Source organism: Cupressus sempervirens, chromosome 11, assembly GCF_028749045.1.
Source record: "Cupressus sempervirens isolate cs-2001-9-10 chromosome 11, ASM2874904v1, whole genome shotgun sequence".
In the NCBI taxonomy this organism is placed as follows: domain Eukaryota; kingdom Viridiplantae; phylum Streptophyta; class Pinopsida; order Cupressales; family Cupressaceae; genus Cupressus; species Cupressus sempervirens.
The window spans coordinates 614,350,422-614,363,372 of NC_143128.1; the positions used below are offsets into that span (position 1 = coordinate 614,350,422).

Genomic DNA, 12,951 nt, shown 5'->3' on the forward strand with positions numbered 1-12,951 from the left:
ATACAATCATAAAATTTTAATAATCACTCTTGTTTTGTTGACTTTTATGTAGTGAAAAAAAATCATAAATTTTAGTAGAATGTGAATAGATTATATTTATATTCTCCTTTGGAAGCATTGAATACTAGAAACTAAAATACTTCACCACTTATCCTATTGTAGAAAATCACTAAACACAAAACAAAGTCAAATTTTTAATTTTTTTTTTCTAGATTCACTAAAAGGTAGTATTCTTATTTTTTTTCCCATTTTTTTTTGTTGTTTTCGAATACAAACTATGTAGATTTAAAATTTTTAGATAAATCCATGGTGTTTTCAATTTTTAGAAAATTGATCAACTATACAGTTTGTAGGGAGGATAACCGTGTCTGTGCAGATGCAACCTTTGCTCAAAACAAATTTATAAATTTCAAACCCCTTAGCCCACAATGATTGATTCTATTTTTTTATATGGTGAAATATAACATATAGTGTGAAGAAGATTCCTGAAACTAGGGCAAATGCTTGCAATGGATAAAAATCTAAGTTTTTCTCCTGCATGCATCTAGTGATTATGAGAAGCTTTGGAAAACAAAGATTTTATAGTCTAAATATTTAAAGGTTGTAAAATTTATTATTTTTTTGGAATAAAAGTAATTAAAATGTGATTTTTTTGTCTACTTTTTACCTTCTCAACCAATGAAAAACAGATAAATAATTTTAGTTAAATCAAATAAATATATAAATATTTCAAAATTATAGAAAACTTAGCTCAATAAAATTCTTAATGCTGTTGGACTATTAAAAAAGGAAAATAGTATCGATGCATAAGTATCTCCCCCAAGAACTAACAAGTGCCACATAGTGGCATGTATTTGCCGTAATTTATAATAGCTTAATTAGATAGAGTAGTAAAGTTAAAATTTTGATAAAATTTAATAAATTTTATTAATATTTAATTAATACTTAAAAAAGTTAAATATACTTTTACATTAAAAATCTAATTTCTAATTTAGAAAGATTTAAACATCATTATTTTATTTTGAATATTTAAATATTTGAAAGCAAAAGATTAATAAAAAAATTTCTAATTAAATATAAATGTCATCCTACTATTATAACTAATTAAGTTGTGTCTTAAATATTAATAATTTTTTTAAAACTAAAAATATATTATATAAAATATTATTGTATTTGGCATAGGCTATACTATTGCAATCATGTATACTTAACTCGTGATTGCTATTTTTGATTTCAATCAATTAGATACAATTATTTTTATTTGTCATTATTAGTTTTGATTTTTCTGAAGTACATATGTGAGTTTTTAAATTTATTAAATAATTAAAATTATTTTATTGTAAGTTGATTGGTCCATGTATTTGGGTGTTATAGGAGTGGATTTCCTGCAACCACTAAACACAACCCATCATCTTAATTTATATTTTATATTTAAATATTTCACCCTATTCACACAATTACAATTTCATATGTTTATTATGTATATAGTTAATAACCTTTTTTCATATTATAAGAGTTAATATGATTTATATTTTTCATTCTAAAATATTGCTTCCTCAAAGTCCGCTGTTATAAGACCCCAAAGTTATAAGCCAATGAAATTCAAGTAAAATAAACTTTTAAATTTTAAAATTAAAAATCTCACAAATAAACATTACAAAAATTAAAAGCTAAAATCAAAATGAAAAATACTTAATTGGTTGAGATAGAATAAATTAATAACTAGTTAAGTAAAATTGATTGCTATAGTATAGCCTACGACAATTTATATTTTATATTTAAATATTTCACCCTATTTAAACAATTACAATTTCATATATTTATTATGTATATAATTAATAGCCTTCTTTCATATTATAAAAGTTAATATGATTTATATTTTTCATTCTAAAATATCAGGTAGTGCTTCCTCAAAATCCACTCTTATAAGACCCCAAACTTATAAGCCAACGAAATTCAAGTAAAATAAACTTTTAAATTTTAAAATAAAAAATCTCATAAATAAACATTACAAAAATTAAAAGCTAAATGAAAATGAAAAATACTTATATAAAATAAATTAATAACTAGTTAAGTACAACTGATTGAACCTATGACAAATACAATAATAAGTTGTTGACAACCAATTTATTATTATTGTGACTATTTAATCATGTGTGAGTCGGTCATCACAAATCATATAGAAAATTAAATATAGAATGGTGGTTGAACAATCTACTTAGATTTAGTATGAGTAGTAGAATTATTTTAAAAATTAAATTAGTTATTTTTTTATATTTATAATATCATAACCAATGCGAAAGATATGGGATAAGAGTGGAGTTATTTATATGTGAAAAAATTCCATTTGACTCGTATGACCCTATTCATATTTACAATATCAATCTCTTTAAATCTTTTATTTTTGGAATTGTTAACTATAACATTTATAAATGATTACAAAGGTGTGTCCCTATATTCTTAAAAGTAAAGTTGAATCTTAAATATAGTCAATGTTGTCAACTTGTAGCAAGAGTTGTATGTGAAAGTATTCCTACAACCCACTGAATAGTAAAGCAACCATTACTAATTGAAATAGAATGTAACAAATAAATTCTTTTGTAATACATATGTTCTTATTTCAAAGGATCCATACATCAAAGAAGCATATTTTATTGGTTATAGTGATAAGGTTAAAAATTAATTTTTTAAAAATAAAATATTTTGTTTATGAAGGTTTAAAAAATTTAGAGAAACTCGTGTGATAAAACTAAAATATAATGAAAACATTTTTATCCATAAACATAATATAATTTCTAAAATGAAAAATGTCACCAAAAATATAACCAAGTGATACATCAATAAGTGACAAAATGTTAATCAGAAAAATTAAACACTATAGTATCTAAACAACCGTTTTAAACAACCATTTTAACTGAGAAGATTATGATCATACAATCTTCAATCCAATCAAAATTTCTTCGACCCATTCAAATATTTGTAGTTGCATTTGAAAAGTTTGATATAATAAATACTATCTGTTTTGGAAGAGTTGCATAATACCTCTGTAGAAAGCTTGCTAAACTTTCTTAGAAAGTCTCTGAATATAATGTGACATGTTTAACCAACTTAATTAAATCAGTGCCACTTACTGTTCTTTTAATAACAAACATTCAAACCAATGTTTTAAAACTTCAACTCACAGGAAACAAACAATACTTTATCGTGCTTGCAATTCATTACATTACTGATCACTCATAATTTGCTTATATAGAAAACCCGAAAAAGCCCAACAGAAGAAGTTCATCAAATTGAATGCAAATGGTTCTGGTCATATTGAACAAATCCAAATAGAGAAAGTTATGACTTGATTTTGGCAAATTCAATCTTCGTCTTCCCTTCAAGTTTTGCAGAAATGAAATTCTTTAAATAGTCTGCACGAATGAATCTTCTGTATTGACAGGGATGCAACTCGTCTATGAGCTCAGGAACAGGGCCCATCTCTGTTTCATTATGCGGATTCAAAAACATGGCAACGGAGATTCGTTCTCTGTCCATCTTTGTGACCGCTCTGTGCCCCACTGTTTCATCATCCTGCAACAACACCGCCAAACCATCTGAATCTGAATGAGGGCTTAACCCAAATACCAGATCTGGTCTTGGGCAGGGTGGGTAGTAATTCATTCTCATCTGTACCATTTCCCCACACATGTTAACTAAACTATCTGACTTTAGCCCAGCGCTCTCTGATAGGAGGCGGAGGATTGTATTGCCAAACTCTTGAACTTCAAGACCGTATTGATGCACGGTTTCTCTACAACAAGTGGACAGAAAGTGAATATGATACTAATTGGATGGATACAAAATTGTAGATTGTGTCATCACATTAAAAGTACGTGTTATGCTGATAAAAATTAGGAAAAGTGAAGAAGAGAATTGAAGTAATGGATAGCGAAGCAAAAGATGGAAAACAGACCTTACAGGAGAGATCAATAAATTGATCAATCCCAAACATTTGGGTACCTTAAAAAGAGAGGACCCATAAAACATAACTTACATAAAATCAACCCAATGATATTTTGTCAACATGAGAGATCAGTAACTTGATTAAACTACAAATATTTGGTTACCTGAAATCCGCTGGCTTTGTTGGCCAAACATTCATCTGTCTATTCTCCGGAGGCAGAATTGTTAAGGCAATTGCATCTGACCAGTCCAGAATTTGGTCATCTGAGCCTACAAAGTGCTGCCCATAGCCTTCAATCTCTTGTATTCTGTATTTGAGGTTTTCTTCCAGAGGTAGCTGAATGAATTCCCTTACAATTGCCTTCATTCGCAGAAATTCCATGAACCACAGCCTGCCATTGAGACATACATGTTATCTCAATAATTAGTTTAGGAGGATATAATCCCACTACAATTATTAATTCACAACAAAATTTATAATCAGTTTTTGATATGCCCACCTGGAAAAATCCCCATTCCCGACATGCCATGTCAAGTTTCTCCAACTCTTATTGAAGATTAGAGTAGTGCAAGATCAAGATTTGTGAAAAACGGTAAAGGAAAATAACAGATATCAAAGATACCAGTAGAGGTTTTTGTATCTATCTTTTCTATACTGAATATTCTTTGTATATTGCATGTTTCAACAGAATCTCATCTTGCATACATTTATAAATTTTAATGACAATTCTTAACAGTGTTGAGTTTCCTAACAAGGCCCAATTCCTCTAACAAGGATTGAGACACTATAATGTTCTAACAGAGTTCTAGTATGGTCAATATCTTTAAGTAGATAATTTTGATTAGAGGTTCATTTTATTGGGTACAATCCTGGGTGGGGTTTTCTCTTGGCCAAAGTTTCCCTTGTTAACAAAATATTGTGTTATGGATTTAAGTGAATTGAATATAGAGGATTTTCGAAGTAGGACGATCGCGTCTTCTCCATTTTACCAAAGCGTTGAATTATTCTACAAGGGAGGTTTCACAACCAAATCCCCATAGGTACTGTTAGAGTTCCCTTGTGAAGTTTTAAATCCATACATCTGTCACATTCAGAGGCGACACAAGGAGATAGCTGGATTCAATTGACAGATCTGTCCAGCATTTGGCAACGGAAGGAGAGAATAATAATAAAAAATAGGCGAAAGGTTTTTTGGCGAAGAAAGTCTAATCTAGATCGGGAGTAATTTGGGAAGGAGTCGGGAGCAGATCTACTTTGGTGGCCGCCAGTTGAGATCAAAGGATGCCATTTGCAGATTTGTGATTGAGAAAAGGTTGAGATCCACCATTCTAAGATCGCGACAAGTTTTTAAGGCACACCGCTATTACGTACCCCAAATTCTGAGCCAGCAAAGATTAAAAAGTTCGCTTTTATGAACAAGTACCTAGGGTTTCCAAATTCTGAGTGAGTAAACAATTGCAGTAAGGTAAAGATAGCAATTGGCATAAATTTGTGACAAGGAAATGCATGGCCCAAGGACAGGCTAGAAGCAGGTGAAAGGTTTTTTGGCAAAGAAAGTCTGATCCAGATCAAGAGTGATTTGGGAAGGAGTCGGGAGTAGATCTGCTTTGGCGATCACCAGTTGAGATCGAAGGTTTGATATTTTCTTCTGCAAATAGCAAACTATGCCAACCGAACCGTAGATTGGATCATTCTTTCTCTCATTTGCTTCATACACCATGCTTGTGACACAATCTAATCGCTACTCATGATTTGGAATACTCTGGATTATTGAAACACAAATCTGGCGTAGAGTGGGAAAAGGACCTGAAAGGTCAAGTGGTTCGATTCACAAAAGGGTTATGGATTTATTATCCCTAATGATGGCAGCAAAGATATTTTCATTCACAAGACATCGATTTGCTATAATGGCTTTAGATCTTTGGCAGAAGGAGAATTGGTTGAGTTTTATGTTGAGCATGACCGAGGTGGAAGGACTAGAGCTCTTGATGTGCATGGGAGGCTTTTGAACCAAGCTCATCTTCCTCTTCTTTATCACCATGGTGGAAAAATAGGTGTAAGGGATTTCAATATATCATATGGCTTTGGCCATAGTGGATGTGGTGCAAAGAAGATAAAACATGGTCCCAAGACTATCAAACCCCAGATCTAGTCAATTTTTGACATTTGTCATGGGCCACTTTAGCTGCCCACACCTATTTTTTCTAAAACTGGTGAGGAAATTGGACACTTCAACTACCAACTCCCTTCTTATGTGTCATGGCCAAATAACATCTCCATTACGAATCCAAAATTTTTGTCTTATCCCAATAATATTTCACTTGGAGGTAAAAAATCTGTGGTAAATTAGCCTGCCAAAGTTTGGAAGGAAAAATTGGGGTCTACATCTTCAGTAAGATCAATTGGTCCCAATAATAATCTGGATAGTTCAAATGCCACATCTCAGATGGTGATGCCCAGCTTCTTGTGAATGAAGATGGACTTCTCGAACTACAAATCACTTACATGCTTGATGCAACAATCATTAGTAAGATTTGGTCCTTCCTCCTGACTACAAATCTTCTTTCTTGGGTGAAGTGTTACTGGTATGGTGTTACTAATTTATTCTACATTGATCACAAGTCTTCTTTTTTTATTGCTATATTTGATTCTAAGTTTTCTCAGGATAATGTTCTTCAAATTAAGAGTTGGTTTTGTAAAGGGTTGGGAATATATACCACTGCTTGGTATCCAAAATTTAGTCCTAGTCATTCAACTTGTGATTTTATGCCATTTTAGATTGAGCTTCCTGCTTTACCAATGGAATATAGAGATCTACAAATTATTGAATTAATAGCAAATAAAATTGGGGTATTCATCTAACATGATCTAGTGCCTTTTGATGAATCATCTCTTTTTATAAGATTTTGTGCCTTACTAAATCTAAATAAACCATTACCTTCTTCCTTAATTATGTCATCTAAATATGGACATTGGAACCAAACAATTATTTTTCAAGACACACAAACTGTGGTTAAGATGGCAGGTACTATAATGTTCTAATAGACTCCTAGCATGGTCAATATCTTTAAGTAGATAATTTTGATTAGAGGATCATTTTGTGGGTACAATCCTAGGTGGAGTTTTCCCTTGGCCAAAGTTTCCCTTGTTAACAAAATATGGTGTTATGGATTTAAGTGAATTGAATAGCAGAGGGTTTTCAAAGTAGGATGATCACGTTTTCTCCATTTTTCCAGAGTGTTGAATTATTCTATAAGGGAGGTTTCACAACCAAATCCCTTAGGGTACTATTGGAGTTCCCTTGTGAAGTTTTAAATCCATACATCTATCACATTTGGAGGTGATGCAAGGAGATAGCTGGATTTAACTGATAGATCTACCCAATGTTTCACAATGGAAGGAGAGAATAATTGTCAAAAATAGGTGAAAGGTTTTTCAATGAAGAAAGTCTGATCTAGATCAAGAGTGATTTGGGAAGGAGTTGAGAGCAGATCTACTTTGGCGGCCGCCAGTTGAGATCAAAGGATACCATTTGTGGATTTTTGATTGAGAAAAGGTTGAGATCCACCATTCCGAGATTGCACAGGTTTTTTAGGCATACCGCTATTATGTACCCCAAATTTTGAGCCATAAAAGATTAAAAAGTTCGCTTTTATGAACAAGTACCCAGAGTTTCCAAATTCCAAGTGAGTAAACAATTGCAGTAAGGTAAATATAGCAATTGGCATAAATTCATGACAAGGAAATGTGTGGCCCAAGGACAAGCAAGAAGCAGGCAAAAGGTTTTCAACAAAGAAAGTCCGATCAAGATCGAGAGCTATTTGGCAAGGAGTCGGGAGTAGATCTGCTTTGGCAGTTGAGATCGAAGGTTTGATATTTGCTTCTGCAAATGGAAAACTGCACTAGTTGAACCATAGATTGGATCATTCTTTCTCTCATACACCATGCTTGTTACACAATCTGATCTCTTCTCATGATCTAGAATACTCTGGATTATTGAAACACAAATATGGCACAGAGTGGGAAAAGGACCTAAAAGGTCAAGTGGTTCGATTTGCAAAAGGGTTATGGATTTATTACCCCTAATTATGGAAGCAAAGATATTTTTGTTCACAAGACATCTATTCGCTATAATGGCTTTAGATCTTTGGCAGAAGGAGAATTGGTTGAGTTTTATGTTGAGCATGAACGAGGTGGAAGGACTAGAGCTCTTGATGTGTAGGGGAGGCTTTTGAACCAAGCTCATCTTCCTCTTCTTTGTCATCATGGTGGAAAAAAAGGTGTAAGGGATTTCAATATATCATATGGCTTTGGCCATAGTGGATGTGGTGCAAAGAAGATAAAACATGGTCTCAAGACTACCAAACCCCATATCCAACCAATTTTTGACATTTGTCATGAGCCACTTCAGCAGCCCACACCTTTTTTTCTAAAACTAGTGAGGAAATTGGACACTTCAACTACCAACTCCATTCTTATGTGTCATGGCCAAGTAATGTCTCCATTACCAATCCAAAATTTTTGTCTTATCCCAATAATATTTCACTTGGAGGTAAAAAATCTGTGGTAAATTAGCCTGCCAAAGTTTGGAAGGGAAAATTGGGGTCTACATCTTTAGTAAGATCAATTGTTCACAATAATAATCTAGATAGTTCAAATGCCACACTCTTAGATGGTGATGCCCGACATCTTGTGATTGAAGATGGACTTCTCAAACCACAAATCACATACATGCTTGATGCACCAATCATCGATAAGACTTGGTCCTTCCTCTCGGCTACAGATCTTCTTTCTTGGGAAAAGCATTATTGGTATGGTGTTACTGATTTATTCTACATTGATCATGAGTCTTTTTTTTTTTATTATTGCTATATTTGATTCTAAGCTTGCTTAAGATAATGTTCTTCGAATTAAGAGTTGGTTTTGTAAAGGGTTGGGAATATATACCATTGCTTGGTATCCTAACTTTAATCCTAGTCATTCAACCTATGATTTTATGCCATTCTGGATTGAGCTTCCTACTTTACCAATGGAATATAGAGATCTTAAAATTATTGAATTAATAGCAAATAAAATTGGGGTATTCATCTAACATGATCTAGTGCCTTTTGATGAACCATCTCTTTCTATAAAATTTTGTGCCTTACTAATTCTAAATAAACCATTATGTTCTTCCTTAATTATGTCATCTAAATATGGACGTCAAAACCAAACAATTATTATTCAAGACACACAGACTGTGGTTAAGATGGTAGGTTGGTTGGGTCATTTTACTAATCAATGTCAAGATTCAAGTTGCTCTAATTTGATAGTTTGTAGTAACCATAACTCTGACCCACTGAAGTACACTTTTAGGATGCATTATGTTCCTTCTTCCCCTAATGATGTGTGTGTATCTCAAGCTAAACTATCAAGTGACCCATATCATTTCTCATTTGTTAATCCAGTTGTTTACCATTCACCAAAGGGTCATTGTTATACACAAAAAAATCAATCCCATGAAGACTATTCGGGTCCTAATAACTCCCAATGCTCATTTTCAGGGAATTTTTTCCCCTCTTATTGCTTCTCCTAATTTAGGGTCCTTCTCCTCTATTTTTCTAAAAATTTAATGTTGTTTTGACCCATCTTTTCTTTAAATGGAATTCTCATCGAGATAAGTATATAAGTCTAGATTAGTCTCTTTTCATGTCATCGACATCTTCTAAACTTGCAATTACATATCTAACTGCCAATGAAGAAGATGTTATTTATCCCTCTTAGATGGATGCTTTTGTTAATGAGCTCATTTTTAATGATCAACCTCTTTCTTTTTTGTCTAGATTAGAAGCTGCATCAGTTTCCCAAGGACATTCATTATCTTCTGAATATGCCCAAATTTTAGTAGTAGAGTGTAGTGTGCCAATTCCTCCCAAATTCTTTGATGAAGATAACATGCTCCATGACCCACATGAGGATAATGTTCTCTTTAAAATGGACCCCCCATCACCTAGGATGGATGACTCTATGAATATTTTATATCTTGGCTTGGTAGTCAAAAAGTCTCCTACTCAAATAGTTAGTTTTGGTCAGACTAGGTCCCTCTTTGTTGATCCACTTCTTACTAATATTAGTTTTGATTTCTCCTTGAAATTTTCTATGATGCAATCCCCCCTCTCACCATCTCCTATAACTAAGAAATCTTCTAAGCCCAGGGGTAGACCATCGAAAACATCAAAAGCTAAAATAGAAGTTGATGCAGGGATCCAATCAACTTTGGATGGTAATTTTCCTACCTCTAAATGATTAACAAGGAGTGCCAAGAGTGCTCCTTGTTAGTTATGAAGATCCTCTTATGGAATGTCAGGGGCATTAATGCCCCTGACAAAAGTAATAGGATCAAGCAGTGTCTTGATTCTATCCAATGTGATCTAGTCTTGCTTCAGAAGACTAAGCTATCAACAAATAACTTTCATTAATTTGTTGGATGTTGGTCGACATGGAATTCCTCACATGTTCGTAGCTTAGGTGCTTCTAGGGGCCTTGCTGTATTATGGAATCCAAAGACTATCAAGGTTCACCATCTTCATCAAGGAACTAATTGGCAAATGTTATCCATTCAAGATTGTGAACTTTCATTCCATTTGATTAATGTTTATGGCCCTACCCCTATGTCTGATAAACAAAGTTTATGGCTTACTCTTATAGGTTTTATCCAATAATCAGTAGGTTCCAAATTTATTATTGCCAGTGACTTTAATGTCATTCTTCATCCTATGGATAAGTATGGAGGTATTATTCCCCCACTTAGAGCTACACAAGACTTTAATGACTTTGTTAACAATAATGCTCTATTTGATGTTCCCCCACAAGATGGATCTTTTACTTGGACTAATAGAAGAGTTGGGTTCCACTAGATTACAGTTAGTTTGGATAGATTTTTGTGTTCACAATGTAAAAAGTTGGAAAATTATACTATCCAATCAGATATACTACCATATTCAGAATCTGACCATTTCCCTATTCAGTTGTCCATTCTTCCATCAGATTCTCCTCTTACTAGTTTTTCTAGACCATCTTTTGAGTTTGAAAGTGTATGGTATCATCACCCCCACTTTGATGGCCTCTTAAAACAATGGTGGAATGATGCTCCACTAGAACAAGGAATCAAAATGTTTCAGTTTCACAAGAAAATGTAGTATGTCAAAGGGCTTATCAAGATTTGGAATAAACATGTTTTTAAAAATATTTTTGAGGAGAAAAAGCTGGTAGAAGAAAAACTAGTTGAGATTAATGAACATATTTTACTCCATGGTTTAAATGCTGATATGCATTCAAGGTAGAAGAATTTGCAAGAGGAGTGGTCTTAATTGTGTAAGTGAGAAGAAGAGTATTGGAGATGAAAGTCTAGAGAATTGTGGCTTCAATAAGGGGACCAGAATACTAAATTTTTTCATGCATCTACCAAACAAAAGAAGGATAATAACATAATCTTTAGAATTCATGACCATCTAGGAAATTTTATTTCTAATGCTAAGGGCATTCAAGCTGAGAGTGTAAGGTTCTTCTCTAATCTTCTTTCCCCTCCACTGCAGGATCCCCCCTCTTCCCATCTTGTGAAGAGATCCTGGATTCCATTCCTTCTTTGATTATGCAACAAGAAAATTTGATTCTTATGTCCCCTTTTACTCTTTCTAAGATTCATGGTGTAGTATTTTCTATGCTTGCTAATAAGGCACCAGGCCCTGATGGGTTCACTGCATTATTTTTTCAAAAATGTTGGGATGCAATTTGTTTTGAATTGCTTGAGGTTCTTGAAGAATCTAGGAAAAATGTATCCATTTTGAAGAACTTTAATACCACCAATATTTCTCTCATCCCAAAGGTTAATAATGCCTATTCTTTTTCTAATTTTTGTCCTATTTCTTTATGTAACACTATCTATAAGATTATCAAAAAGGCTATATATTTGCGACTTAAGCCCATTATTCCAATAATTATATCAATAGAACAAGGGGGTTTTGTTCTTGGTTGAGAAACAAATGAGGGAGCTATAATAGTCCATGAGACCCTTCATTCCATCAAAGAACATAATATTTCAGCCTTTTTTGTCAAATTAGATATGATGAAGGCTTAAGATAAACTAAATTGGTCTTTTCTTCTTCTAGTCCTTTGGTCTTTTCTTCTTCTAGTCCTTCATCAGTTTGATTTTTCTTCTGTGGTGTAAATGCATTAAAGCTTGCATTTCTAGTGCACATTTTTCTATTCTCATTAATGGTGCACCAACAAGTTTCTTTACCTCTTCCCAAGGAGTTCATCAAGGTGACCCTCTTTCTCCATTCTTGTTTATCATTATGGTAGAGGCCCTCAATAGTCTTATTAACTCTTTTAACCAAAAAGGGTTGTGGAAAGGTATCAATATTATTGGACATCTTTGTCCATAACCCATTCTCTTTTTGTTGATGATACAATACTTTTTAGATCATCTACATATCAAGAAGCACAGAGTATGAAGAAAACCACTGATCTATATACACAAGTTTTAGGTCAATGTATCAATGCTGCTAAATCTAAAATTTATGTTTTTAATACATCTCAATTGGTTTCTCAAAGAATAATCCATCTTCTTGGTTTTCCTTGTGATCATTTACGTTCTACTTATCTTGGTGTCCCCTTTTTTATGGGATTAAACAAACCCTCTTATTAGAAATCTGTGATTGATTGTATCAATAGTAGAATTAGTGCTTGGAAGGTTCGCTAGTTATCCCTCTCGAGTAGAATTTTGCTTATCAAAAATGTTCTTTCTACCATTCCTAACTATTACTTCTCCATTCTACAAGCCCCTAAAGGTATCATCTCTCAAATTGAAATTTTAATCTGCACCTTTCTTTGGTCAAATAATATGAATGGTCAGAAGAAAATACCACTAGTTTATATTCATGCCATGTCAACCTCTTATAGAATAGGAGGTGTCAGACTTCCCAACATTACCAATAGGAATAGGGCTTTTGGTACTAAACTTGTTT

The 12,951-nt window shown here is 33.0% G+C and overlaps 1 protein-coding gene across 1 annotated transcript; it reads right to left on the bottom strand.

Annotated features, from left to right (window-relative positions):
• Positions 1–3,178: 3,178 nt before the first annotated feature.
• Positions 3,179–5,718, bottom strand: LOC149531192 (protein LATERAL BRANCHING OXIDOREDUCTASE 1-like). Its single transcript, XM_089809175.1, has 3 exons — positions 4,446–5,718; positions 4,110–4,337; positions 3,179–3,793 (listed from the first exon to the last, which is right to left on the bottom strand). The coding sequence occupies exons 2-3, from the start codon at positions 4,325–4,327 to the stop codon at positions 3,340–3,342; spliced, it is 672 nt and encodes a 223-aa protein (XP_089665301.1). The 5' UTR covers positions 4,328–4,337; positions 4,446–5,718; the 3' UTR covers positions 3,179–3,339.
• Between the last annotated feature and the right edge of the window lie 7,233 nt (positions 5,719–12,951).

Excerpts from the sequence above, each read along its gene's own strand:
- LOC149531192 (XM_089809175.1), bottom strand. The coding sequence starts at position 4,327 with ATGGAATTTCTGCGAATGAAGGCAATTGTAAGGGAATTCATTCAGCTA. Across the intron at positions 3,794-4,109 it reads ACAAAGCCAGCGGATTTCAG|AGAAACCGTGCATCAATACG; the intron begins GTAACCAAATAT and ends CACTTGTTGTAG.